At 39.1% G+C, this 27,637-nt stretch overlaps 1 protein-coding gene and 1 non-coding gene across 5 annotated transcripts in view; one reads left to right on the top strand and one right to left on the bottom strand.

Annotated features, from left to right (window-relative positions):
• F8 (coagulation factor VIII) overlaps positions 1 to 27,637 on the top strand; it is a 125,099-nt gene that overhangs the window by 12,350 nt on the left and 85,112 nt on the right. For all 4 annotated transcript variants that reach the window (XR_009698946.1, XM_061178997.1, XM_061178998.1 and 1 more), the window contains exons 2-9: positions 164 to 285; positions 3,132 to 3,254; positions 7,493 to 7,705; positions 10,910 to 10,978; positions 13,650 to 13,751; positions 15,596 to 15,817; positions 16,549 to 16,804; positions 17,101 to 17,272. Coding sequence is in view for 3 of the 4 variants with exons in the window: in XM_061178997.1 (XP_061034980.1) it covers positions 164 to 285; positions 3,132 to 3,254; positions 7,493 to 7,705; positions 10,910 to 10,978; positions 13,650 to 13,751; positions 15,596 to 15,817; positions 16,549 to 16,804; positions 17,101 to 17,272 (1,279 nt within the window). In the remaining variant the exon portion in view is untranslated. The remainder of the gene's footprint in view (positions 1 to 163; positions 286 to 3,131; positions 3,255 to 7,492; positions 7,706 to 10,909; positions 10,979 to 13,649; positions 13,752 to 15,595; positions 15,818 to 16,548; positions 16,805 to 17,100; positions 17,273 to 27,637) is intronic.
• LOC133082801 (small nucleolar RNA SNORA25) lies at positions 11,711 to 11,838 on the bottom strand. Its single transcript, XR_009699021.1, has one exon. It is a non-coding gene; the product is annotated as a small nucleolar RNA SNORA25 (small nucleolar RNA).

The raw sequence follows: 27,637 nt of genomic DNA, 5'->3' as shown, positions 1-27,637 counted from the left end.
TGCGGGATCTTAGTTCCCCGACCAGGGATTGAACCTGAGCCCACTGCACTGGAAGCGTGGAGTCTTAACTACTGGACCACCAGGGAAGTCCCTCAGCTGTTTTTTAAAGTGGGTTCAAAGAAGGGCCAACCAAAGTGAATGACTTTTTCCTTTCTTCACACAGGTTTTCTCCTAGAGTGCCAAGATCTTTTCCATTCAACACCTCAGTCATGTACAAAAAGACTGTGTTTGTAGAGTTCATGGATCAGCGTTTCAACATTGCCAAGCCCAGGCCACCATGGATGGGTAATGCAAACAATATTGACTCATTGTTATGAAGCTGGGTATCTTATTTCCTTGCAAGGATTCCCCAGTCTTGGGGCTGCAGTTTTCTTGGCCAGGCTTCCCTTATTACCACCTCTTGGGGAAATACACTGGCTGAATGGGCTCAGTCTTCTTACTGGGCCCTCCTCCTCTGCTTGAGTGCCCTTTATCTTGGACCTGGGTTCATTTTATTTTCTCTCTGCTTCCAATCTCTAGCTGATCTTATCCAGTCTCATGGCTTGAAAATATCATATATGCCAATAAGTCCCAAGTTTATATCTCTAGTTCAGACTGCTTGCTTGATACCTCCACTTAGGTGTCAAATAAGCATGTAACAAGATGTTAAGATGAGACATTTCCTACCTTAGAATGATTGCTCAGAATTATAGGTGACAAGTACCCCCAAATTCTAAAGAGAGACATCAGGCCACCTATTCAGGACTTGGTCAGGTAGTGGTCCAAAATTGGTTCAGCAACCTTTAGCCCATCATATACCTCCAGCCTATATAAAAGAAGGTTAGGAACTTATGAAAGAGTTTAGATTTGAAGATTTCTTTTTTAAAAAATTTATTTAATTAATTAATTTATTTATTTTTTGGCTGCCTTGTGTCTTTGTTGCTGTGTGCTGGCTTTCTCCAATTGCCTCGAGCAGGGGCTACTCTTCGTTGCGGGGCATGGGCTTCTCATTGCGGTGGCTTCTCTTGTTGCAGAGTATGGGCTTTAGGTTTGAGGATTTCTTTTGAAAGCATTTTGGTGTTTTGTATATTCCCATGGGGGGAGGGAGGCCTCTCCCTCATGCCAAGCTGCAGTGAGGGAGGCTTCAGGAAAATCATTTAGAAAACTTGACATAGTTCTTCTGGAGCTTGGAAGATACTGACTAGTGCCTGATTTTTATCTGGAAAAACTTTCAATGCCAGAGTGTTGGGGAGCTTCCCCTGATGGCTTAATAAGGAGAGTGGGCTGTAGCAGAAGCTAACTGCACTGCAGCTGTAGGTGTGAGACCAGGAAGCTCATAGGACAAGACTTGCCTCAAGAAGACCCTGCCTGAGAGGACTTCCTGCCAGGGCTACGTGATCCCAACAGAAAAGATCTATGTGATTGTACTGTCAGAAGCAGAAACCGAGAGGAGAGATAAAGTGATAGCTGGAGAGGGCGTATCCCATGCCAGGGGGAGGTGGAGTAGGACTTCCCCATATTGAGAGGGAGAGAGTCTCTAAAGAACTCATATAAGTTCTCTAAGAAAGAAAGACCCAGAATTTTGGCATGTGCCACATCCAGGAGGTACCAAAGCCAAGAAAGATCTTGTCAGCAGGTCTCTTTCTGCACTCTTGTCCTTTGTCCACTAGCTCCAACTTTAGAAAGTCCAGAGGCAGTAAAATGAGAAAGCAGTGAAGCTGCCAACCAAACTTCTTTTTCCCATTACAGGTTTCTGAGCCTGTTTCAGAACTGAACTGGAGGAGGGAGGGACCCTTAAATTGCAGGTGACATCAAAAGTTTGGTATTAGACCAGACTGGACTTATTAGTACCTAAAAATGATACTCTTAATATGTGAAGGTTACTGGAAAAAAAGTGGGACTGTTCAAAATGTAACAAAGGGAAATTCCACATACAATTAAAAAGTATGAAAAATAAACCTATTGCATATTTTCATCCCATTGAATCCAGCCCATTCAATAAAACCATTTGTAGGCATCTTATACTTAGTATGTGTATAAGTCAGAAGTCTTGATTTTCCTCTAAATTTTCTGTGCCATGGCCTGACTACCACCCACTTGCACAAACCAAAATCACAGGAGTCATTCCTGGCTTCTGGCTCTCTCACTTCTTTTCCCCCCTATCTTCAATATCCAACCCATGAGCAAGTCTTGTTGTCTTGTTGACCTTGTTGAAATAAATAGACTACCAGATATTTCTCCAGAAGAGATGGGTTTATTCAGGATCAACAGAGAATTGCCATTTGGGATCTGCAACCATGGCAAGCTACAAACAAGTCCCTGAATAGCAAGGGGAGAGGAACACAGTTTATTGAGGGGAAAAGGAAGTTGGAAGGGCTAGAGTAAACAAAGAGTCCATGGCTGCTCATTGGCTGAGTCCTTGCCAGGAAAGATGAGGAGTCTTCTTCCCGTTGGGTTCTGCTATTGTCACAGGGCGTGAGAGCGCCCCCTTCTGGTCTCCCAACTCTATTTAATTGATGTTTCTGTTTATTAATATTTTTTACACTCTTCCTCCAAAACAAGTCCCAGGTCTGCTTCTTCTAAATTCCAAATTCATCCAAACTGCTGTAGCCTACAAAGTCCTACACGTTATGTTCCCTGCCTGCCTCGGTAACCTTATTTTCTACTATTCCCTTGCTCATTCACTTTGCTTCAACCACATGTTAGTTTACCATATTTAAAGTGTCCTCTACTTCCTGCCTCATCATTTTCTAGCACGCCTATAAATCATCATTTATAGCGTTTATAACAACCTACAATTTTCTTCTTTCTTTATTTACATGCTTAATGTCTCTAGAATGTGATCTCCATGATCTATCTTGTTAACTACTGCATCTCTAGTGCCTAGGGCAGTTTCTAGAATATAGTAGGAACTCAGTTATTAGTTGAATGAATAAATGCATTGAATGAATTGCCAGAAATCTGTCTTCAGAACAACTATGAGGCGGAGCTGGTTATAGCAGTTTATGTGTTCATTCATTCAGCTACTACTTTTTATCAATAACCATAGGGACATGCTTCTCTACTGTGACTTTGACCATCACTTTTGTGATAACAGGTTTTCTGGAGTGCCACCCTCCAAATGACCTTTGGGGGACATCTCATTCTTGCAGGTCTGCTGGGTCCTACCATCCAGGCTGAGGTTTATGACACAGTGGTCATTACACTTAAGAATATGGCTTCTCATCCTGTTAGTCTTCATGCTATTGGCGTATCCTACTGGAAATCTTCTGAAGGTGAGTCAAATGCCCTCCTATTGTCCTGTCATCCTAGGGACGGAAGAGTATTGAGTATAAGGGCATACAGCTACTGAATGGTGAATTCGGGATTCAAACCTAGGCCCATTTCATGAAGTCAAGAACCTTGTCATTTTAGTCTAAACCCTAAAGTTTGTTCCTGTCCCCTGTTCTCCCTTGGGGAGCCAGGCCGCGGATGTTAAAAATCCCACTGTATCTGCCTTCCTGTGCCCAGAAAACTTCCTAGGGAGGATCAAGGCCCATGGTATAGAAATGAAACAGAATTCTCCTTCTCCTTCCTTAGGTTCAGACTTTCCAGATATCTCCTCTGCCTCCCCTCCCCCCAGTTTCTAAATATGTGATTAGGGCCAACCAGCAGAAGCACAAGCTGACCTCATTACAGCAAACAACCTGTTTGGCCACAGTCCCCACTTCACCTAGCTTCTCCTTAACCTTCACAGTGCAGGAAGGGAGTGAAGGCAGAGCCACAACAGACTGTGATATTGCCCAGATAGACTATGGCATATACAGATCAAGAAGATTCAAGTAAATCATTAAGAAATTATTGGAGCACATGCCCTGTATTGTACGGTCTAACTATGCTTATGCGTTGACTAATTTCTCATTCTGAAATTGGAAAGCATTAGTTGTCTAGGTTGCACTCGTTAGGTCAGGGCAGACCTGGACTGGGGGAAGGTGAAAGACAGGAGGGGGCAGGTGCTATAGAGGAAAAGTCATCCCAGGTTCTGACTGGTGCCTGGCAGGCTGTTTCCATGAGGCTTATCTACTTGGAAGCTTCCAGAACTAATCTAGGGGCATTTTAGAGAGACCAGGGTTCCCACAATTCTGTAGCTGGGAGCTGACCGTAGAGATGACTCTTTTGCACCCTAAGCCTGGTGAGTTCTGGGAAAATAGACTATCATCTCTCACACATACATCTACAGTGGTTCTTCCCAGGAACAACACAGTGAGTCAATGGCCTAATGCCCATGCGATTTACGGTCCTAGCATGAGCCTGTGTATTTATATGTTATGATCCACAGGCTCCTGGCCTTCTTAGACTAGCCTGGGGGCCCCAGGATGTAAGTTAAATCTGTGACGATGTTGAGTATCACTTCATATGCTTGCTGACCTTTCTGATATCCTTTTGTAAAGTATCTGATCAACTGTTTAAGTGTTTTCCTGTTGAAAAGAAAATGAGTTGTTTATCTTTTTCTTATTGATTTGTAGAGGTACTTTATATATTCTGAATACAAATCCTTTGACAGATATAAATATTTGCATATCTTCTTCCAGTCTGTAGCTTGAATTTTAATTTTTAATTTTACTCTCTTAATAGTTTTCTTTTTTGGTAAACAGAAGTTCTTAAAGTTAATTAAGCACGAAAGTTCAACAGTTAATGAAGCACAAAAAAGGTATCACATTTTTTTCCTTTTATGTTAGAGCTTTGTGTCTTGTTTAAGACATTTGCCTATCCCAAAGTCATGAAGAATTTCTTCTATGCTTTCCTCTAGAAGTTTTATTATTTTCCCTTTCATACTTATGTCTGTGACCCATCTTAAATTAATTTTTGTGTATGGTTTCCCTATAGCATCTTTAAACAGCTTTGTTGAGGTATAATTTACATACCACAAAATTCACTCATCTAAAGTAGTTTGATGACTTTTACTAAATTTAGACAGTTGTGCAGCCATCAACACAATCCATGTCAAGAAGTTCTGTCTTTGCAGTTCAAGCCCCATTCCCACTCTCAGTCCCAGACAACTTCTGATCTGCTTTATATCTCTATAGCTTTGCAAGCCTGTCATTTTTATCTCCCAGACCAACTCTGGTAAATTATATTTCAGTTCACCAAATAGTCATCCCCTCCCCCAGAGTGGCAGGAGTACATTTCCCTGCCATATTGTTGGACGTGGCCATATGATGTATGCCAAGATAGCTAGTTCACATGGAGTGTCTGTCAAAGGAAATTTCAAGTTTGGTCTTGAGCTGAAAATGGAAACCCAATACTAGAGAAAGGCTTTTAATTTCTTCTCTGGACAAGTGGCGTTCTAAGACACCAAGCTAGGCTGTAAGTAGGTCCACAAAATGAGGCTCTGAGTAGGAATGAGATGAGGTTGGCCATGAGCTGCAAAACTTTGAGGGAGCTGTGAAAGACAGCATGGGGGCATACGAGTTAAGAAATGCCAACCCAAAGCTGCTGAGCAGACATGCAAAGGAAAAATAGCTGAAGGCACCAGAGAGTGAAGTGGAGTAGCCTCTGAAGCACAGCATTTGTCCTGTGGTAGAGTAGTCATGCCCAGGGGTCACTGAGCTGTGGCCCTTCAGGACTGAGACCAACAAAAATCCTTGGCATGGGGAGTCAGATTGTGGGTCTCAACTCCTGCTGGACACCCAGGAATTTGGGATGTCTCAGCAGGCTAGCTTCTGGGGGCCTAGGCCAGACCTGGGGCAAGGCTGACCCAGCAGCAGCAGGGGGTTGAATAGAGGGCTAACCAGGACACTGGAAGCAGACAGGCAGACTTTCTGAACTCTCAAATGTCCCAACAGTGTTCTTCCTCATATAATAGAAGATAAAAATTACACAAAACACATTCTGCTTAGAATATTTGCGGTGGCTGATATACAAGCTCAGGTAAGACTCTGATGGAGACATTAGTAGATATGTAAACTTTAAGGGCTGTGCACAGTGCTTTTTCCCAGGCACTGCCTACTTCACTTGGTCTTGACAAATCAACTTTGTCTTCACCAAAGGATAGACCTTGTTATTAGCAACCTGAGCAGAACCCAAAATCTCAGGTTCAAGCTTTCAACATTCTGAACAAAAAATCCTTGGCATGGGGATCACTTCCTATTTTTCCAGCTGTCATTCTCTCACTGCCCACTCCTACAATTCTTCATTCTCATTGGGATCCACCATGTACTGACCCTACAATTTTTCACCGTCTGCCTTGCCAAGACAGGTATAGTTTTCACGCATTCTTGGCCTCTCATCAACCCCCCAACCCCAACCTTAGTATTAGGAAAAAGGGCATTCTTTTCCTAATGAAATATTTCAAACAAGAAAAGGTACAGGAAATAATAGAGCAAACAAACATGTACCCATTACCTCACTTTGGCAAATCTTAACATTTTGCCATGTTTGCTTACTTTAAGAAATTAAACATTATAGATATAGTTGAAGCCCCTTCTTTACCTGTCCATGATCCCCTCCCTCCCTATCCAAATGTATTCACTATTCAGAATTTTATACCAACCCACAATCACACAGACACCTGAACCACACTCGCCAACCTGAGGTACAACTCACGTTTTTCTAAATGTCCCCCAGGATCTGCCAAGTACAGGTATTGGTCTGCTGTTGCTTCTGGATGAAGCCAATTGTCCCTAGTGCTCACTGGAGGGGCACCCCTTTACCAAAGAGGCTGACTTTATAGTGGACCAGTGAAGGGGTCTCTAGTACAGCTCTGCTGGAGAGGTCCCTCTATTAGATGTATAGCTGTTGTGAGGTACGATGGGATATAGATGAGGAGCACCCTGAATGCCTTGGGAGGCTCTGGAGTCCCAGAGACCATTATGAATCCGAGAAGCTAAGGTGAGTTGCTAGAAAAATAGTTCAATAGAAGTATAAGTGTTATGGTCAGTGAGTTTCAATATTTTCTACTTCAGTCCACTGAAATGACGTAGAAGCAATGACACTTCACTAACAATGAACATATATAGCGCTCAGTGTAGAATAAAGGTATCAGGATAATCCAGGGGTCAATTTTAACATCACTAAGGATGGGACAGCCAGAAAACATCTGCCCCTGATATGGTCTGACCCGCCAGAGAAGAACCAAGTTAAAAGCAACATTTAAAAAAATCTCTGCATCTCACCCTTCCCTGACCCTCACCAGTGCTTAGTAAAGAGTCTGGGACAAAAGTACATACCCGTGTATGTCTACTGAATTGAATTGACTTGAATTAGGTAAAAAGATGCAATAATGAAAGCAGTATTATTGTTACAATCTGGAGGTCTCAGAGGACCACTCAACCCCTCATGTTTGCATTAGTGGTCAAGAACTCCTCTGCAATATATAAGGCTTCTCCCCATGTACAGCTGCTACTTGTTAGTATTCCAAATTAAGTTTCAGAAACACTGTTTCTTGTGTAGAGTCTACTGGTGACAATAAACTTGATGTTTCCTTGAGTGGGCAATGGCATAGAAAGGACAATTTTATCCCTCCTTGATTTAGGTGCTGAATATGAGGATAAAACCAGCCAAAGGGAGAAGGAAGATGATAAAGTCATTCCTGGTAAAAGTCATACCTACGTCTGGCAGGTCCTGAAAGAAAATGGTCCAATGGCCTCTGACCCACCATGTCTCACCTACTCATATCTTTCTCATGTGGACCTGGTGAAAGACGTGAATTCAGGCCTCATTGGAGCCCTGCTGGTTTGTAGAGAAGGTAAGTATAAGAAGGAGTAGGATTGAGATGAAATAAGCAGGGAAGTACAAACATCTGAAAGAGGTTTCTTTTCCCTAGCATCATGCCATGGAAAGGAGAATAATGTAGTCTACGAGAAGAACAGATGCCCATCCTATGTAGCCAGAATGCACTCTAATGTTCAAGAAAAGCCAAGTTCTGGAATTAGGTCTCTCTTCTCTTCTTCTACTTTCTACTTCAGATATCCTATGGGCTGTCTCAGTAGTGCCTTTTATAATTTTGTGTTAGGTGCCTTGAAACCTCCATGAAGGTAAATACATCCAAGTGTGTGATCAATGGCGTATAGACCACTTCAGGAGGTTAGTTTGTCATCTGTAACCCAAAAACATAAAAATCTGAGAAAAGCAAGCATTTATACATGTTTATAAGTCCTTATTCTAAAAATCATAGTAATTTAAATTAAACCTTTTATAAAAAAATTTTTTCCCAGGAATTCCCTGGTGGTCCAGTGGTTAGGACTCTTCACTCTCACTGCTGAGGGCCCGGGTTCAATCCCTGGTCAGGGAACTAAGATCCCACAAGCACACAGTGCAGCCAAAAAAAAAAAAAAAAAAAAAAGTAAAAAAAACATTTATTGAAGTATAATTGACCTACAACACTATTATAGTTCTAAGTGCACAACATAGTGCCAAATGAATGAACAAATGAAAAGATGCTCAACATCGCTAATCATCAGGGAAATACAAATCAAAACCTTGAGCTATCACCTCACACATATCAGAATGGCTATTATCAAAAAGGCCACAAATAACAAGTGTTGGCAAGGATGTGGAGAAAAGGGAACCCTTGTGCACTGTTGGTGGGAATGTAAGTTGGCGCAGTCATTATGGAAAACAGTATGGAGGGTTCTCAAAAAATTAAAAATAGAGCTACCATACGATCCAGCAATTCCACTTCTGGGTATCTTTCAGAAGAAAATGAAAGCTCTAATTCGAAAAGATATATGTACCCCAATGTTCATTGCAGCACTATTTACAACAGCCAAGATATGGAAGCAACCTAAGTGTCCATCAACAGATGAATGGATAAAGAAGATGTGGGGAATATTACTCAGCCATGAAAAAGAACGAAATCTTGCCATTTGTGACAACATGGATGGACCAGAGGGCATTGTCCTAAGTGAAATAAGTCAGAGGGAGAAAGAAGATACTGTATGATTTCACTTATATATGGAATCTAAAAAACAAAATAAATGAGGGACTTCCCTGGTGGTCCAGTGGTTAAGAATCCATGCTCCCAATGCAGGGGGCACGGGTTCAGTCCCGGGTTGGGGAATTAAGATCCCACATGCTGCACAGCATGGCCAAAAAATAATAATAACAAAACAGAAACAAATTCATAGATAAAGAGAACAAACAGGTGGTTACCAGAGGGGAGAGAGGTGGAGGGATGAGTGAAATAGATGAGGGAGACTAAGAGGTACAAACCTCCAGTTACAAAATAAATGAGTCACAGGGATGAAATGTACAGCATGGGGAATATAGTCAATAACACTGTAATAACTTTGTATGGTGACAGATGACAACTAGACTTGTGATCTCTTGTATAGAAATATAGAATCACTGTGTTGTGGACTTGGATTATATGTATAATGACATGTGTCCATTATATTAGTATCATACAGTATCATATATGTCATATAGTATCATATATCATATAGTATGATATATATGTCATATATAGTATCATATCACTGCCCTAAAAATCCTCTGTGCCCTGCCTATTCATCCTTCCCTCTCCTACCCTCCGGCAACCACTGTTCTTTAAATTGTCTCCATAGTTTTGCCTTTTCCAGAATGTCAAATAGTATGTAGCCTTTTCATGTTGGCTTCTTCCACTTAGTAACATGCGTTTAAGGCTCCTCCATGTTTTTCATGGCTTGATAGCTTCTTTCTTTTTAGTGCTGAATAATATTCTGTTGTCTGAATGGACCAGTTTATTTATCCATTCACCTACTGAAAGACCAATTTCACTACTTGATAATTTAAAAAATATAATAAAAAGAATTAAAATCTTTTCAGACAGCTTTACCTGTATTTTAAATTTGTATGGGTGAGTTAGTTTCTTCGTCCAATTTAACTTTTACTTTCCAAGCATTAAGTGTACAAGAGAGGACTTCCCTGGTGGCACAGTGGTTAAGAATCCGCCTGCCAATGCAGGGGACACGGGTTTGAGCCCTGGTCCGGGAAGATCCCACATGCCGCGGAGCAACTAAGCCCATGCGCCACAACTACTGAGCCTGCACTCTAGAGCCCACGAGCCACAACTACTGAGTCTGTGTGCCACAACTACTGAAGCCCACATGCCTAGAGCCCATGCTCCGCAACAAGAGAAGCCACCGCAATGAGAAGCCCGCGCACTGCAACGAAGAGTAGCCCCCGCTCGCTGCAACTAGAGAAAGCCAGTGCACATCAATGAAGACCCAATGCAGGCAAAAATAAATAAATTAATTAATTAAAAATAAAAGAGTACGAGAGAGGAAAGAACATTATAAACAAAAATCTTCCTACTCAAAATAAACCTGCAAAGAAAACTTCCCAATCAAGTGAAAAAGTATAATGCTAAGAAAGACAGCTAACAAATTCAACAGTTAAAGCATGAAGCAAGCTCATTTGTAACATTGATAACTTTAAATATTGATATACATGGTGTTCATTTAAAGTGTGAGTATAGGTGTTTAATATAGACAGTTATTTTGCTCATAACTTTTAATTTACAATTGCAGAAGTAAGAAAAAGTTAAAAGTGTAATAGAAATTTTCTATAGTAATTACCTATATGCACATTTCCATGAACAGTGTGTATGATTTTTGTAATTTTTCTTTTTCTGTTTTATGTTTGTTCTGAATATATACATATATATGAAATATGGTTATATGGACTTGTAGTTTGTATGTCTTTTTAATTTCTTTTTTAGTAATTAATTTTTAGTGTATTTTATAAAAGTAATGGTCTGCAACAAATCTGAAATTTTTAAAAAAGTCCTTTACCCCTAATAATTTTAGAATTACTGGCATAGGAGATGTGACACCAAGGAAATAATGTTATGGTAAAGTTAATAAGAGACCAAGAGACAAAGCAGTTGATGAAGTAATGTATCCTCCTAGCGTCATTTTCCTATGAGAGGATTTTCAATGGAAGATAAATGCTCTCACTTCTTTTTCAGGGAGTCTGACCGAAGAAAGGACACAGACCTTGCACGAATTTGTACTACTTTTTGCTGTATTTGATGAAGGTTAGTGAGCTGCAGTCTGAATTTTGGTCTCCTTAAAGAAAGGAAATATATTAACTTAATGTGGTACTTAAGCATGAGGGCTGTTAATGTCCAGAGGAAGTGATTACAGAAAGATCATAAACTACATTATCATTCAGGAATGATGCAGACGGGGATGAAAATGAATTCCAAGGAAAAAATGCAAGCTGAGTTCCAGTGGCAGCTGTGAAGTAAGAAGATAGAGTAGCTGGGTAACCTTGTCCCTCTTATTAAATCCATCAACAGAGACTTTTTGCTTTACTTTCTCTTTTTTTTTTTTCCGGTTTGAAGCAAAGGAAAGTTTTATTCTTTGAGCAAAGAACGGAGACGTGCGAGCTTGCGCTCTAGAGCAAACGCCCTTCCGACAGGCCGTGGGCGGGGCTGCTTTACAGGGACGGGGGAAGGGGCGGAGCTCTCCCGGCAGGCGCAGCCGCAGACGGCAGTGCGCGCACAGCGTCTCTGCACACGGCCTGCTGCCGCCGGCTGGCCTTGAGTGTCGTGGGCAGCTTCTGCTCCCAGCGGCGGAGCTGCCGTGTCGGGGCAGCCATTTTGCACCAGGAGCTATGGTCTGAAGGGCTACGGGCAAGGCCTCTGCCCCCGACAACGTTTCATGTATGTAATTTTGTTTTGTTTGCTTCTTTGTTAGTTTTGGTTAAACTTGGGAGACATTTATTTACTTTCCCACATCGCCAGTCATGGATACGAGTGGCTGAGGCTTCTATCTCCTCAGGAAAACACAGCCCAATTGAGTTACTATCACATCCTTTGGAGAATTTCAATCTTTGGTCACAGCATTTAAGAGCTCCTGGTTTTGGTCCCACAAGCCCTTTTTGAAGTGACTTATTGCTTTACTTTCTAAATGCCCCCTGTTATCTTTTAAAGAAATTTTTACTAAAAATCATATATATTTAAGGTGTACAACATGATGATTTTAGATAAATAGATATAGATAGAGAAATGATTACTACAGTCAAACTAACATATCTCCTCGCAGAGTTATCATTTCTTGTGTGTGGTGAGAGCACCTGAAATCTACTCCCTTAGCATATTTCCAGTGTTCAATGTAGTATGATTAACTATAGTCATCACGCTGCACATTAGATCCCCAGAACCTGTTCATCTTAAAACTGAAAGCTTGTACCATTTGACCAACCTTTTCCCCATTTCCCCAGACCCTGGCAACTCCCCTTGTGTTCTGTGTTTCTATGAGTATACTTTTTCTTGTCTTCATCTCTTACTTTTAAGTAACTTTGGCAAGTTACTTAACCCCTCTGTGTCTCAGTTTTATCCAGTTGAAAAGTGAAATAATAAGTACTTTTTCATAGGATGGTTGTAAAGATTAAGCGGGTGATTTCCTCCTCATCACCATCATGATCACCTTCTGAAGTGAGACCCCCCATCATCTCTCTCCTGACTAGTCTCCTTGTCTTTTTGTGCCCCCTGACACTTCATTATTACTATAGCAGCCAAAGGGAGCTTACTGAAATGCGAATCTGATCTTGTCACCCCAGCCCTTAAAATCCTTGAATTTTATATCAAGGCAAAATGTAAACTTCTTAACACACTGATACATGACCTAGTCTTTGACGACCTGCCTAGCCCCATTGTGCTCCTCTTCCTGCCTCACCGTTCACCACCGTTCAAGTTGCAGCCACACTGAACACATTTTGTGTAACACCCAAAACGTGCCATGCTTTTTCTTGCATCCGGACCTTTGCTTATGCTGTTTCTTCTGCCTGGAAAGCCTGTCTCCAGCTTCACACCAAGTTTCTCCTCCTTCTGGTCTAGGTTAGATGCCTCTTTATATATTTCCACAGCACCTTGAGCTTCCTCCTTATGACACTAAATCATCATTGCTGGCTTTATTTAATATTTGTCTTCTTTGACCTCATATTCCTTTCTCTTCAGGCAAAGTGAGGTTCCTTCTCCTCTCTGCTCCCATAATATCCTGTTCTTATCTCTCTTACATCACTCTTCAGTCTGTATTATAATTGTCTGCTTCTCTGTCTATTCGAGCTAACTTGTAAGCGCCTAGAAGGTAGAGGCTGTGTCTTCTTTGTCATCAGTGCCTGGCGCTCAGTAGTGTTCAGTAAATATGTTTAACTGAATGAACAAATGAGTGGATCAAGGGATAAATGAACTTATGAGAGTTCCCCAAAGGCTGGGTGCCTCAGAAAGTTTCAGTCCTTTGCACAAAAGGGCAACCTCAAGGAGCTGCTAATAATAATATTTATAGTGCTTTCACTCTTGTCAATTTCAGGGACGAGGTTGGAAAGCTTTCGGGTTCTTGGGCTTTCATTATTACAAACTGGATGAAGCAGTGAGGACAGGGACAGGTACCGGCAGCCTTTTCCTAGGATGCTTTTCATGTGCTTCCTTTTAAATAAGTCAGCTAATGAATAGAATGAAATCATCATGGTGCAAATTAACCAATATTCTCCCTTCTACTAGTTATCATCTGTCATTATTCCTTTCCAAGTACTGTCATGGATAAATATAGGGAGAGATCATTACTTTGAGCAAGAAATATCTGCCTTTTGGTAACTGTCTTCTCCCTTTTTCTTACTGACTTTGAGGGCACATCATCTGTGCCTACTGTGCTGACATGAGACAGACACTTAGCTGGCCCTCTATTCGCATCCTCTCTCAACAGGGAAAAGTTGGCACTCAGGAAAAAATGAGTCCTTGACACAGGCTGTGGATCCTGCAACTGCAATGCACACAATCAATGGCTATATAAACAGGTCTCTGCCAGGTATGTACAGCCTGCTCAAGAATCCTCAAGATCTTCTGCATTCACCACCAGACCTCTCTTCTCCAGTTCTCCTCAGTTATCTAAAAATTAAGGTTTCTTTAGCTAAAATGTAAATGGGCATCCAAGGATGAACAGATATTTAAGGAAAGCCTGAAACACGAAGAGAATATGCAAAGATAAAGAAAAGTAGTATGCCTTGCCTTATCATCTCTTCCATCTGGATGTTCCTGAGTTACATCCTTTTATAATAAATATAATAAACAGGTTTCTAGTAAGTAAAAAAAGTAATAAAAGGATTATATGAAAAAGAAACAATCAAAACAAGAATATGCTCACAAAATTAGGAATATGATTGTCAAAATACAAACTTAATAGAAAGTGGTATAAAGCAAATCTCCCAGAAAGCAAAACAAAAAGAGATTGAGAAAGCAAATCTCCCAGAAAGCAAAAGAAAAAGAGATTTTTAAAAATCAAAGAAATGATAGAATAAAGTGTTAAAAAAAGAAAAGAGTTGAGTCTTTATATAAAAATTTCCCAGCAGGATAAATAAAAAAATATCCCCACACAAAATTAGGTTTGTGCAATTTCAAAGAACAAAGAGAAGATACATAAGCTTCCCCTGGGAGAAACAGGTCACATACAAAGGCATGATAATTAGACTGGCAATATAATGAACCAATACCTTAGAAGTTCTAAAGGAAAAGTTATTTTCAACCTAGAATTCATAGCCAAACTATAACTTAACTTTGGGGGAAGAATAAAGACATTTTCAGAAATGGTAGCCCTTAGAAGCCACTGAACATGTGCTACAATAAAACTAGAGAGTAAACCAAGAAAGAGGAAGGTGGAAAATTCAGACACCCAAGAAAATAATGAAGGACGAGGAAGGATATTTTCTTAACTCTTTTCTATATTTTTCAAGAATTCTATAATTAATATGCATGATTTCAGAATTAGAAAAGAAATTAACTTTCAAAACATACAAGTCCCTGCTCTCACATATCAAGTTAATTAAGCTCTCTGGGCACCAGTTTCCTCTCCTCTAAGTGAGGGATGATAACTATAGTTTCTACACTCATTGGGTTATTGGGAGTTAAAACTTGTAAAATACTTTGGACAGTGCTTGATGTTACACAGGTGCTCAGTAAACATTACTGTTATTAATTATATTGCCATCATTGGTGTTAGATTGGATGTGAGAAGTGAGAGTGGGGACAAGAATAGCTCTCACTTGCATAATTGAATTCAGGATGGTACCATTCACTGAAATAAAGAAGTCTGGAATAAGATGAGGTGATAAAGATTGAAAATTTGGTTTTGTACCTGTGGGTTTTATGAGATATCCAGGTGAAGATATTGAGAAGGTATCAGTCTGTATCAGTCTGGAGTTAATGCCATGAGAATGAATGATATTATTCAGGGAGAAAATTTGATTAACAAGAGAATAAGGCCTAGGGATGAGCCCTGGGGTGATCCATCATTTAATGGATGGGTAAAGAAGGAGCAGTCACAAAATGAGACAGAAGAAGGAGCAGTCTAAGCCTTAGGGGAACAAAACTCTGTTGAAACAGAGGCCAGGGGAGGAGAGAATTTCAAGAAGAAATGAATGGTCAACGGATGCAGATGAAGACTGAAAAATACCCATTGGATTTAGCAGCATGATAGTCATTGATGACTTTGGCAAGAGCTGTTAGTTTGACAGTACCCCAGTGTCCTTGGAAAGTTTGGTTCCAAGTCAAGATAATAAAATTTGTAAGGACAATTTGTTCATCCTATCCTAGAAAGTGTTTTCCATTTCAAATTCTCTACTTCTTGATTATAGCTGTGTTATTCTTACTTTACAGGTCTGATTGGATGTCATAAGAAATCAGTCTATTGGCATGTGATTGGGATGGGCACCACCCCTGAAGTGCACTCAGTTTTCCTTGAAGGCCACACATTTCTTGTGAGGAACCATCGCCAGGCTTCTTTGGAGATCTCACCAATAACTTTCCTTACTGCTCAGACACTCCTGATGGACCTTGGCCAGTTTCTACTGTTTTGTCATATCTCTTCCCACCAACATGGTAATATCTGTGGATCTTAAAAATGAGTATTATAAATAACCAGCTCTTCTTTTAATGGAATTTACTGTCCACTGTCCAGTATAGGATTATGTTAGTTAGACCTCAACTGAGATTCCCTAGTTGCCAGTTTTCAGAGCAAATGTTTCACCTTGAGTATAAGAGGGCTTGATTATTATTAGTACTTGTGAATGTACTGGTGAATCTACCTGTGATATAGGGAGGGGAAAATGAGGCGGCAGGAGTGAGGAGGACAGCGTATCATTGTTTTCCCAGCCTGATCACATTAAATAGGCTTCAGTACTATGGACAGAGGGATTTGGGATCATAGCTGAAGAGATGTTTTATGAGAAATTTAGGGAAAAGGAAAAAAGTGCACTGTCTAGGTTGTAATCATAAGGGCTCCAGGATATCAGTAGTGATGCCCAGAGCATTATATAGCAAATACAAATGGATATTGTGAGCAAATGAGTGAGTCTTGAAAAAGGGGTAAACATATATTGGAGGAGAGTCAGGCAGAAGGGAAATGGTGAGTGCAAAGACCACGGGAAGAAACCAGAAAGTACCAGATATGGGGAAAGTAATACATCTAGGACAATGGCAAGAAAGGATATTGGTGTGGAGAAGGGAATACTTAAGAGAAGGCCTTGAAGGCCTAACAAGAAAGAACAAAGTCATAAGAGTTAAGGCAAGAAAGTCTCATTGGAACCTGACATTCGTTTGTCTGACTCCAGATGGTATGGAAGCTTATGTCACAGTAGATAGCTGCCCAGAAGAACCCCACATATGGAAGAAAAGTAATGAAGAAGAAGATTATGATGATCTTTATGACTCTGACATGGACGTGGTCAGATTTGACGGTGACAGCGCTCCTCCCTTTATGCAAATCCGCTCAGTTGCGAAGAAGCATCCTAAAACCTGGGTCCACTACATCGCTGCTGAAGAGGAAGACTGGGACTATGCCCCCTCAGTCCTTACCTCCAATGACAGGCAAGTACCTTTTGACCCTTGGCGCTATCTCTTCCCCGTAATCAAAAATTCTTCCCAGTTATTCAGAACAACAAATCCTTAAGCCATGTTTAAGGTGAGGTACAGGTATAGAATCAAATGGCAAGGGCATTAATATGTTTGGTAAATTAACATAGCTAAACATCAGAGATGCTTATATTTTTCTCACTCCTTTCCTTGATTAAATCATATGAGCTATTTTAGAGTTGGATTTTAGCAACCTGTCCTTTAGCTAGAATTCTCCATTCCAACCTCTCATCTTTTTGTGTCTCACACAGAAGTTATAAAAGTCTGTATTTGAACAATGGTCCTCAGCGGATTGGTAGGAAGTACAAAAAAGTCCGATTTATAGCTTACACAGATGAAACATTTAAGACTCGTGAAGCTATTCAGTATGAATCAGGAATCCTGGGACCTTTACTTTATGGAGAAGTTGGAGACACACTTTTGGTAAGTTGAGGAAAACATATCAGGTTGGGTAAGAAGACAAAGTCTGGAAGGTTTTGAGTTTTTTAAAACTTCATAATTCAGCCTTGTCTCCAGTGGGCAGGATCTTTTAAAAATTATAAATGTTACGCAAATAAATGTGGATTATAAATTTGTTTTAAAATATTATAGAACAAAATATTTAATGCCACCCATTAAACCTGACACTCCTTTGAAATACTCACTGCTTAGACTTTCATACATATCCTTCTACAACTTTTAGAAGGATTTTACATTTGACTTGTAAGGAAAAGAATAAGAAGAAGAATATGTGACAGAGAGTTGATATAGCTCACAAAGCCTAGAGCATTTACTATCTGTCCCTTTCCAGAAAATGTTTCCTGACCCTTGATATAGCATATTAACAATACTTACTCTTCAAATAACAGTGGTTTTAAAAAATAGGGAGTTATGTTTTCACAATCAATTTAGAGATCGATAGATGGTCATGTCAACCGTAAAAAAATGCACAACCTAAAAGTTGAGAGTTATGTTTTATTCAGCGGACATTCTTAGGACTTCAAGCCCGGGAGACAGCATCTCAAGTAACCCTGAGAAAACTGCTCCAAGGAGGCAAGCGGAGAGCCAGGGTATATAGGAGTTTTGCAACAAACAGCAGGTAGTAGGAACAAAAGATTACTGTTAAGTAAAGAAAACCAGATATCCCGAGTTAAGGAATTTAGCACTTTTCTATGTATGGGAAGATGCAAGAGTCTGGGCTTATTGAAATCATTCCTTTGAACTGCACCTCAGCTACCTGGGGCCAGTATCCTGTGCTTTCTCATCCTGCGTTTCCTTAGGCTGCACCATTGGGTGTGGCTGCAGTCTGATGACTGCTAGACAGCCGGGCATTCTTTGTTTCCTCTCCTGAGTTACCTCAGGGCTCACTGATGGCTGCGACATCCTTTGTTTACTGATATGGCAGGCAGCGTTCTTAACATGGCTATATTTTGCTAATATGTTTGTAAAAGGTTTTATGCATTAGGAATATTAACACATTGTTATTTATCTTTCAAATATTTTTCTCAGTCTGTCACTTGTACTTTAACTCCTTTGTGATGTCTTTTGTCCTATAAAAATTTTCAGTCTTTATGTAGTCAAGATCTTTTCTCAATCTTTAAATTTATATTTTTCTGGATATTTTTCATTTATGTTTTCTGCCTAGGAACATCTTTACTACCTCTTAAGAGATTATAAATATGGTCTACTATATTTTATTCTTTTACATTTACAGTTTTATTTTTACAATAAGCATTTTAATTGCTCTGGAAGTCACTTTTGGGTATAGAGCATCGTGTCAAATAGGGATTTCCCCAAGTGACAGCCAATTGGTCCAATCAATCCTTTCTTCACTAATTTTAAAATGCCTTTTTTTTATTATGTTATTTTCCAAACTGAATTTCTTCTTTTTTTAAAAAAATTTATCTATTTATTTATTTATTTATGGCTGTGTTGTGTCTTCCTTTCTGTGCGAGGGCTTTCTCTAGTTGCGGCAAGCGGGGGCCACTCACTATCGCAACCTCTCTTGTTGCGGAGCACAGGCTCCAGACGCGCAGGCTCAGTAGTTGTGGCTCACGGGCCCAGTTGCTCCGTGGCATGTGGGATCTTCCCAGACCAGGGCTTGAACCCGTGTCCCCTGCATTGGCAGGCAGATTCTCAACCACTGCGCCACCAGGGAAGCCCATAAAATGCCTTTTTTATTATATACTAAAATGATAAAATCTGTTCTGTTTAACTGATCTGTTACCACACTGTTTTAATGACTGCAACCTTGTGATATGTTTTGATATTTGTAGGGCATGTCTACCTTCCTTTTACTTCTTTAAAATTTTAATTAACTATTAATGTACAGTTTTTCTTCATGAATTTTATTTACCTATTTTTGAATTAGCCAGTACAAATAACTCAAAAGGCAAAAAAGATTATGCAAGAAAAAGCAAGCTTTCCTTCCTCCCAGACTTCCAGTCCCATAGTCTGACCAGCTGTCATTGCTGTCAGTTTTTTATATTCCCTTTCAGAAACAGTATATACATATACAAGTGTATGTTCACATATTTCACACAAAAACAGAAGCACTATGTAGATTTTAACAATATATCTTAGATATCATTTCATATCAATATATGTAGGTCTACCTCATTCTTTCATTTTTGTAACTCATGCTCTTATATATGCTGAATCCTATAAGGCTTTTCTGTTAATGTGAGAATTTGAGGACTATTTTTTACTTTTTATACGGAAATTATCAAACATACCCAGAAGTAGAGAGAATAGTAAAATAAACTTCTTTGAACCCATCACTCAGCTTCAACAGTTATCAACAAATGGCTAATCTCATTTTGTCTATAAACCAACTAGGCCTAACAGACATCTACAGACCAGGCCACCCAACTCCAATAGAATACATATTCTTCTCAAATGCACAAGAAACATTCTCCGGGATAGATTATACATTAGGCCACAAACCAAGTCTCAAAAATTTTAAAGAAAACTATAGTTCAAAATTCCTTGTGAATATAGATGCAAAAATCCTCCACGTTATTAAGCCAAATCTAGCAACATTTTAAAAAGATCATACACTATAATCACGTGAGATTTATCTCAGGAATGTAAGGATGGTTCAACATATGAAAATTAATGCAATACAACATATTACTTGAATAAAGGACAAAAGCACATGATCATGTAATATGTGAAGAAAAAGGGCTTGACAAAATCCATTACCCATTCATGATAGAAAAAACTCTCAATGAACTAGCAACACAATGCAAGGTCCTTAACTTGATGAAGAACATCCAAGAAAAACTTATAATACGCTGAAAGACTAAATGTTTTCCCCCTGAGATTAGGAACAAGTTAAGATGTCCACTCTTGGCGGGGCAGGGGCAGGGGCGGCAGCTCCGGGGGCGCCGAGGCCCCACTCACCCCATCACGCCGTTGCTGCCCAGATGCCGCAGCCCCCCATCCACCCCGCTGCACCTGCGGAGACTCGGGAAAGTGCCGGGTGGGCACGGGGCAGTCTCCACGTCCTCGAATCTGCCCTTTCAGTTGTTTTCTTGACGTGACCTTAAGTCACCCAGAACTAACTGGGACGCCCGGTCCAGCAGTCGAAGGGGAACCGGACGGTCTCTGCCTGACCGAAATGGTAACCTGGCAGCAGGGGAAGCTGGCGAGAGGTTCTAGAAGTTGCCTGAGAACTTTGTGCCATTGGCAGCTCCTGCCTAAAATCGTCGGGAGCTGCTAAAATCGTCTTTAGGAAGGCTGGCAGCCAAGTTTGACACCCCAGCGTTCCATACAAGGATAGACGGTGACTTGGGAGGTAATTTCCACATCCTGCTATTTGTGTTCAGGGTCGAGGCTTATGGACGACACGAAGGGAAGACGAGGGAAGGACAATGGATGCGAACACGTCCACGGAAGCATTGCCCCAGCTCCGAACTGGGTCGGCCTACTGCTGGCATCACAGCAAAGGGTCAAGGCCAGGCCAGGCCCACAGATGGTGCCTCCTAACTTCACTGTTGACCCCAAGCTCAGACTGTCCTACAAACAGGGCAGAAAGGATGACTTGGGTTCCTAGTCATTAGAAGTTTTTTGAGGTTTCTGTTTAAAATTTTAAAAGAGATTTAGAAACACTAGGCATATTTTGGTGGGAAAGCAGAGGAAAGACAAGCGTTTTCCTTCTGCGTGAAAACCTAAATATAAAGGTATGGCTTATACTAGGTGGGCGTTCCCACCTATAAGGGTCAAATTCAGAATAAAATTGAAGAGTGTTTGAAAATCAACTTAATCAATGCCAAGTATGGAGGATGCAAAAACGAATTGGACAATGTCTTTTTTCATAAGAAGTTTACAATTTAATAAGGAAAAAAGAGAACAGGACTTGTGGAGAGAACATATTTCAAGAAGAGTGAATGCAATATGTAGTCTGGTTTGGCAAGAAAATAATGCTGCTGTAGAAGGGCATGGTGAGTGATAAGCTCATTGGATGCTATTAAAGATGTTGTTAAAGGCCCTACATACTCAGCTGGTTTTGAACACAATTGAACAGATGAGGAACCTTTGTAAGTATGAATTTGTGGTGCTGGAGCAGTTGACTCTCCACATAGGAAAAAATTAAATTAAAAATTTAATTAAAAAAATTTTTAATTAAAAATTTTAAAAAATTAAAAAAAATTTTTTTAATTAAAAAAAATTTTTTAATTAAAAAATTAAAGTATTACCTGCCATTATACACAAAAGTAATCTCCAGGTGAATAAAGATGTAAATATAAAAGGCAAAATATTATACTTTGATAAGAAAATATAGGAGTGTGGACTTTCCTGGTGGTGCAGTGGTTAAGAATCCGCCTGCCAATGCAGGGGACACGGGTTCGAGCCTGGTCCAGGAAGATCCCACATGCTGCAGAGCAACTAAGCCCGTGCGCCACAACTACTGAGCCCATGCGCGGCAACTACTGAAGCCCGCGTGCCTAGAGCCCGTGCTCCGCAACAAGAGAAGCCACCGCAATGAAAAGCCCGCGCACCACAATGAAGAGTAGCCCCCATTCGCCGCAACTAGAGAAAGCCCAGGCGCAGCAATGAAGACCCAACGCAGCCCAAAATAAATGAATTAATAACTTAAAAAAATAAGAAATAACAGATAAGTTATGCCAAGGTCCAGAGAATTATGTCATCTACCTGAACCAAAATCTGTCCACACATCTTAAAAAAAAACCCATGAGGTGTACAAGGAGTACAAATAAAGTTACACATGATTCATACAATACTAGGAAATGGAGGGTACCACAAACATCAAGTTACCAGAAAATTGGTAAGTAGCAAACTCCAGCAAGAGCAACCTTCCTCCACTGCTGCAAGACTCTAGACTGTTACTGGAGTTAGAAGAAAAGGCTTCTATTTTATTTTTGTATTGCAATATAGTTGATATACAATATTATGTTAGTTTTAGCTGTGCTACATAGTTATTTGATATTTGCATACATTATGAAATGTTCACCACAGTAAGTCTAGTAACCATCTGTCTCCATACAAATTTATTGCAATATTATTACTTAGGCTGTATATGACAGCTCCATGGCATATTTCTTATTTAAGTGGAGTTTTGTACCTCTTAACCCCCTTCACCTATTTTGCCCTTCCACCACCCTCCCCTCTGACAACCATTGGCTTGTTTTCTGTATCTGTGAGTCTGTTTTCCTTTTGTTTGTTTTGTATTTTAGATTCAACATATAAGTGAGATCATACAGTAAAAAAAAAAAAAAAAAAAAAGATGTCCACTCTTGTTACTTTTATTTAATACTGAACTGGAAGCCAATGCAATAAGGCAAAAAAAAAAAAAAAAAAAGGAATTAGAGGCATTTGGATTGGAAAGAAAGAAATAATACTGTCTTTATTTGCTGATGATATGATCTTTTATGCAGAAAATCCTAAGGCATCTACTAAAAAGCTATTAGAACTAATAAACAAGTACAGCAAGTTTGCAAGATTCAAGATCAATACTAAAAAATAAGTTGTATTTCTATACACTTCAATGAAAAATCTGCAAATGAAATTAAGAAAACAGTTTCATTCATGATAACATAAAAAAAAGAATGAAATAACCTGGGAAAAATTTAACAAAAATGGTGCAACACTTGTACAGTGAAAACAACTAATTGTTACTGAGATAATTTTTTAAACATCTAAATAAATGGAAAAACATATGATATTTATGGATTGGAAGAGTCACTTACTGTTAAGACTTCCAAATTTGTCTATAGATCCAAATTGAATCCCTATCAAAATCCCAACTGCCTTTTTTGCAGAAATTGACAAGCTGATCCTAAAATACAGATGGAATTGCATAGGACCCTTAATAGACAAATGAATCATGGGAAAAAAAAAAGTTTGAGGACTCACACATCAATTTCAAAACTTACCACAAACTACAGTAATCATGACAGTGTGGTACTGGCATAAGGATAGATATATAGATCAATGGAAAACAATTGAGAGTCCAGAAATAAACCAACATATCTATGAACACTTATTTTTTTAATTGAAGTATAGTTGATTTACAGTATTGTGTTAGTTTCAAGTGTACAGCATGGTGATTCTGTATTTTTGCAGATTATACTCCATTATAGGTTATTATAAATATTGGGTATAATTCCCTGTGCTATATAGTATATCCTTGTTGCTTATCTATTTTATGTATAGTAGTTTGTATCTGTTGATCCCATACTCCTAATTTGACACCCCCCCTTTCCCCTTTGGTAACTATAGGTTCGTTTTCTATGTCTGTGTGTGTGTTTCTGTTTTGTAAATAAGTTCATTTGTATCATTTTTTTAGATTCCACATATAAGTGATATCATATGAAATTAGTCTCTCTTTGACTGACTTCACTTAGTATGATGATTTCTAGGTCCATTCATGTTGCTGCAAATGGCATTGTTTTACTCTTTTTTATGGCTGAGTAGTATTCCATTGTATATATATATACCATGTCTTCTTTATCCATTCATCTGTAGATGGACATTTAGGTTGCTTCCATGTCTTGGCTATTGTAAATAGTGCTGCTATGAACATAGGGGTGCATGTATCTTTTAGAATTAGAGTTTTCATCTTTTCTGGATATATGCCTAGGAGTGGGATTGCTGGATCATATGGTAGCTCTATTTTTAGTTTTTTTAAAGGAACCTCCATACTGTTTTCCACAGTGGCTGCAACAATTTATATTCCCACCAGCAGTGTAGGAGGTGAACACTTGACTTTTCACAAATGTCCTAAGACCAATCAATGGGGAAAGAATAGTATTTTTAACAAATAGTACTGGGACAACTGGATACCCACATGAAAAAGAAAGAAGTTTGACCCCTTCCATACCATACACAAATTGAAGGTGGATCAAAGATATAAATGTTAGAGCTAAAACTAAAACCCTTAGAAGAATATACAGGAGTAAATCTTTGTGACCTTGGATTATACAATGGTTTCTTAGATATGACATCAAAAGCAACAAGCAACAAAAGATAAAATAGATTAGACTTCATCACAATTAAAAACTTTCGTGCCTCAAAAGATACCAACCAGAAAGTGAAAAGACAACCCATGGAATGGGAGAAAATAATTGCAAATCATATATCTGATAAGGGAATAGTATCCAGAATTTGTAAAGGACTCTTACAACTCAGTAATAAAAAGGCAAATAGGGACTTCCCTGGTAGTCCAGTGGGTAAGACTCCATGCTCCCAATGCAGGGGGCCTGGGTTCGAACCCTGGTCGGGGAAGTAGATCCCGCATGCATGCCACAACTAAGAAGTCCACATGCCACAACTAAAGATCCCGCATGCCACAGTGAATATCCCGCGTGCTGCAACTAAGACCTGGCGCAGCCAAAACAAATAAATAAATAAATAAATGTTTAAAAAATAAATTAAAAAATTAAAAAAGCAAATAATCCAACTGGAAAATAAGCAAAGGATTTGTATATACATTTCTCCAGGGATGATATATAAAGGAGTGACCAATAAGCACATGAAAAGATGCTGAACATTATTAGCTATTGGGGAAATGCAAATCAAAATCGCAATGAGATACCATTTCACACCCACTAAAATAGCTATAATCAACAAGGCAGATAATAGCAAGCGTTGGTGAGGATGCAGTTTGGAAAACAGTTCATCCGTTCCTCAGAATGTTAAAAATGGAGTTACCATGTGATCCAGCAATTCCTTCTAGGCATATACTCAAGAGAAAGGAAAACATAGGTCCACACAAAGACTTGTATGTGAATGTTCATAGCAGCACTATTCATAATAGCCCCAAATTGGAAGCCATTCAAATGTTTACCAATTGGTGAATGAATAAACAAAATGTAGTGTACCCATATAATTGGAACACTAGTCAGCAATTAAAAGAAATGAACTACTCATACATGATACAACACGGATAAAACTCAGAACATTATGATAAGTTAAAGAAGCCAAGCAAAAAAGACATATTACATGATTTAATTTATGTGAAATATCTAAAAAAGGCCAATTTATAGAGCAGAAAGCATATTAGCAGCTCAGGACTCCAACTGCGTGTGTTCCACTAAACCAGTCAGAAAGTGCCTCACCTTTAATGACCCAGTATCAGAAGTCACACAGCATTTCATGGCATAATCTGAGTAAAAGCAGTCAAAGCCCACCCAGAATCAAGGAGAGGGAAACTTTGGCCTACCTCTTGTTGGGAGGAGTGTCAAAGAATTTGGGAACCATGTTTTAAAACTGCCACATAAATTGACAGCTTCTCAAAAGCAACAAAGGAAGCCAGAAGACGATGAAATCATGTCTTTAATGTGTTGAAAGAAAATCACTCTCAACCTAGCAAGAATTACCATTTTATTGGCGATTTATACCAATATTCAAGGAATATATAATTTTATATTAAAATTTTAAATGTAGAGTATAAGAAAAAAGTAAAGACCCACCAGTTCTTTATTAGGCTAGCATAACCTTAGTTGTAAACCTGACCAGGACAGCATGAGAAAGGAAAATTAAAATTACAGACCAATTGCATTATAAACATGGATTCAAAAAATCCTAAACAAAAATTAATAAACCCAATGGAGCAATATATTAAAAAGATAATGCATTATGACCTGGTTGATTTATCCAAGGAGTACTAGATGAATTTAACATTAGAAAATCAAATATGGTAATCCACCATATTAACACATAAAAGGGTAAAATATAATTTGAAAATCTCAATAGTTTCATACAAATATTTATCAAAATTCAACATCCATCCATAATAAAAAGTCATAGGAAATTGGGATCACAAGGGACATCCTTATCCTGATAAAGATCTGAAGAAAATCTATAGGCACCAATCATACTTAGTGGTGAAACTCAAAAATCCTTCTGTTTAAGATCAGATCAGGACAAGAAACAGTTAACAAGTATCACCACCTGTATTTAATATTTTACTAGAAATCCTAGCCGGTATTCTTAGGAGAAAAAGAGTTTTAAGATTGGAAATGAATAAACAAAACTGTTATTATTTGAAGATTAAGTAAATGAATGACATAGTGGGAGCTATATTTGTCATTGTTGAAGAGGGTAATTATAAATAAAAAAAAGGAAAGGCTAGAATAAATCATGTGATACTGGATTAGAGTTGGAGACATTACTATGAGTTCATGTTTGCCTAATATAGATACAGATGGATACATACAGAAATAATTACACATGTGTGTGTATGTTTAGGTTAGTATATTTCCTAGCGCTGTCCACTGAGAGGATCTAGAAACAATGACATCCCAGTAGCAATGAGCACACCCAGATCTTGGTTTCTAATGCCATTCTCTGATGAAAGGAACCAAGGCCATCTGGAGAATGGATGATTCTAGGGCTGGGCCAGGGAAAACATAAGATGAGCCTGAAGAATCTTGTGGTTCCAGAAAGTAAGAAAGCGCTCAAAAAATAAAAGGATGGGACAGTGTTAAAGAAATACAGGAGCTTCTAACGGCCAAGGTGGAAGAATATGAGCAATAAAATAAATAAAGTAATATTGGAGTAAACCTTAAAGTATAAAATAAATATCCATGAGTATATACTGCTATAAATAAATGATTGAATAAATAAATAAATGAAAGAGTAGAGGCAAATCTCACATACAGAAGAATTCCAAATCAATTTTGTAGGTCTATAATCCATTTTGGGTTAATTCTTGTGAAAGGTGTAAGGTCTGCATCTAGATTCTTCTCCCTCCTCCTCCTCCTCCGCCTTCCTCTCCCACTCCCTCTCCCTGTCCTTCTTCTTCTCCTTCCTCTTCTTCTTTCTGCATGTGGATGTCTAGTTGTCCCAGCACCATTTGTTGAAAAGAGTATCTTTGCTCCATTTTATTGCCTTTGCCTCTTCATCAAATATCAGTTGACTGTATTTGTGTGGGTCTAATTCTGGGTTCTCTCTTCTCTTCTAAAAGGAACTTTTTAAAATGGAACTTTATTATGTACTAGTACAAAAGAGGAGATGTTGGATTAGATAGGAGCTGATTTTAACAGGAGAGAATATGGCCATATATGCATATAGGTTGGTAGATTTGATGGTGGGGAGATGAGGAATTTCTTTTCTGAATGCTTCTCCCTTCTCAGTGAAAAAATAAGCACCTGAGAGTGAGGATCAGGAAGCAAATATTAGCTGAATAAGTGGGAAGGTGAATTTCTAGGAAAATCATAATAGGATAGCTAAGTAGCTTGAGCGTCTGTTTGAGATTTTTGGTCAACAATTTAAAGAAGCAGAGCTGTGTGATTTTTCTCCTACATCATACTGCTGCTTAGGTGCAGGCAAGGAATAGGCTGT

The sequence above is a fragment of the Eubalaena glacialis genome, chromosome X, assembly GCF_028564815.1.
Source record: "Eubalaena glacialis isolate mEubGla1 chromosome X, mEubGla1.1.hap2.+ XY, whole genome shotgun sequence".
Lineage (NCBI taxonomy): Eukaryota > Metazoa > Chordata > Mammalia > Artiodactyla > Balaenidae > Eubalaena > Eubalaena glacialis.
Note: the sequence above shows the minus strand (reverse complement) of the source record. Positions and strands in the feature narration are given on the sequence as shown.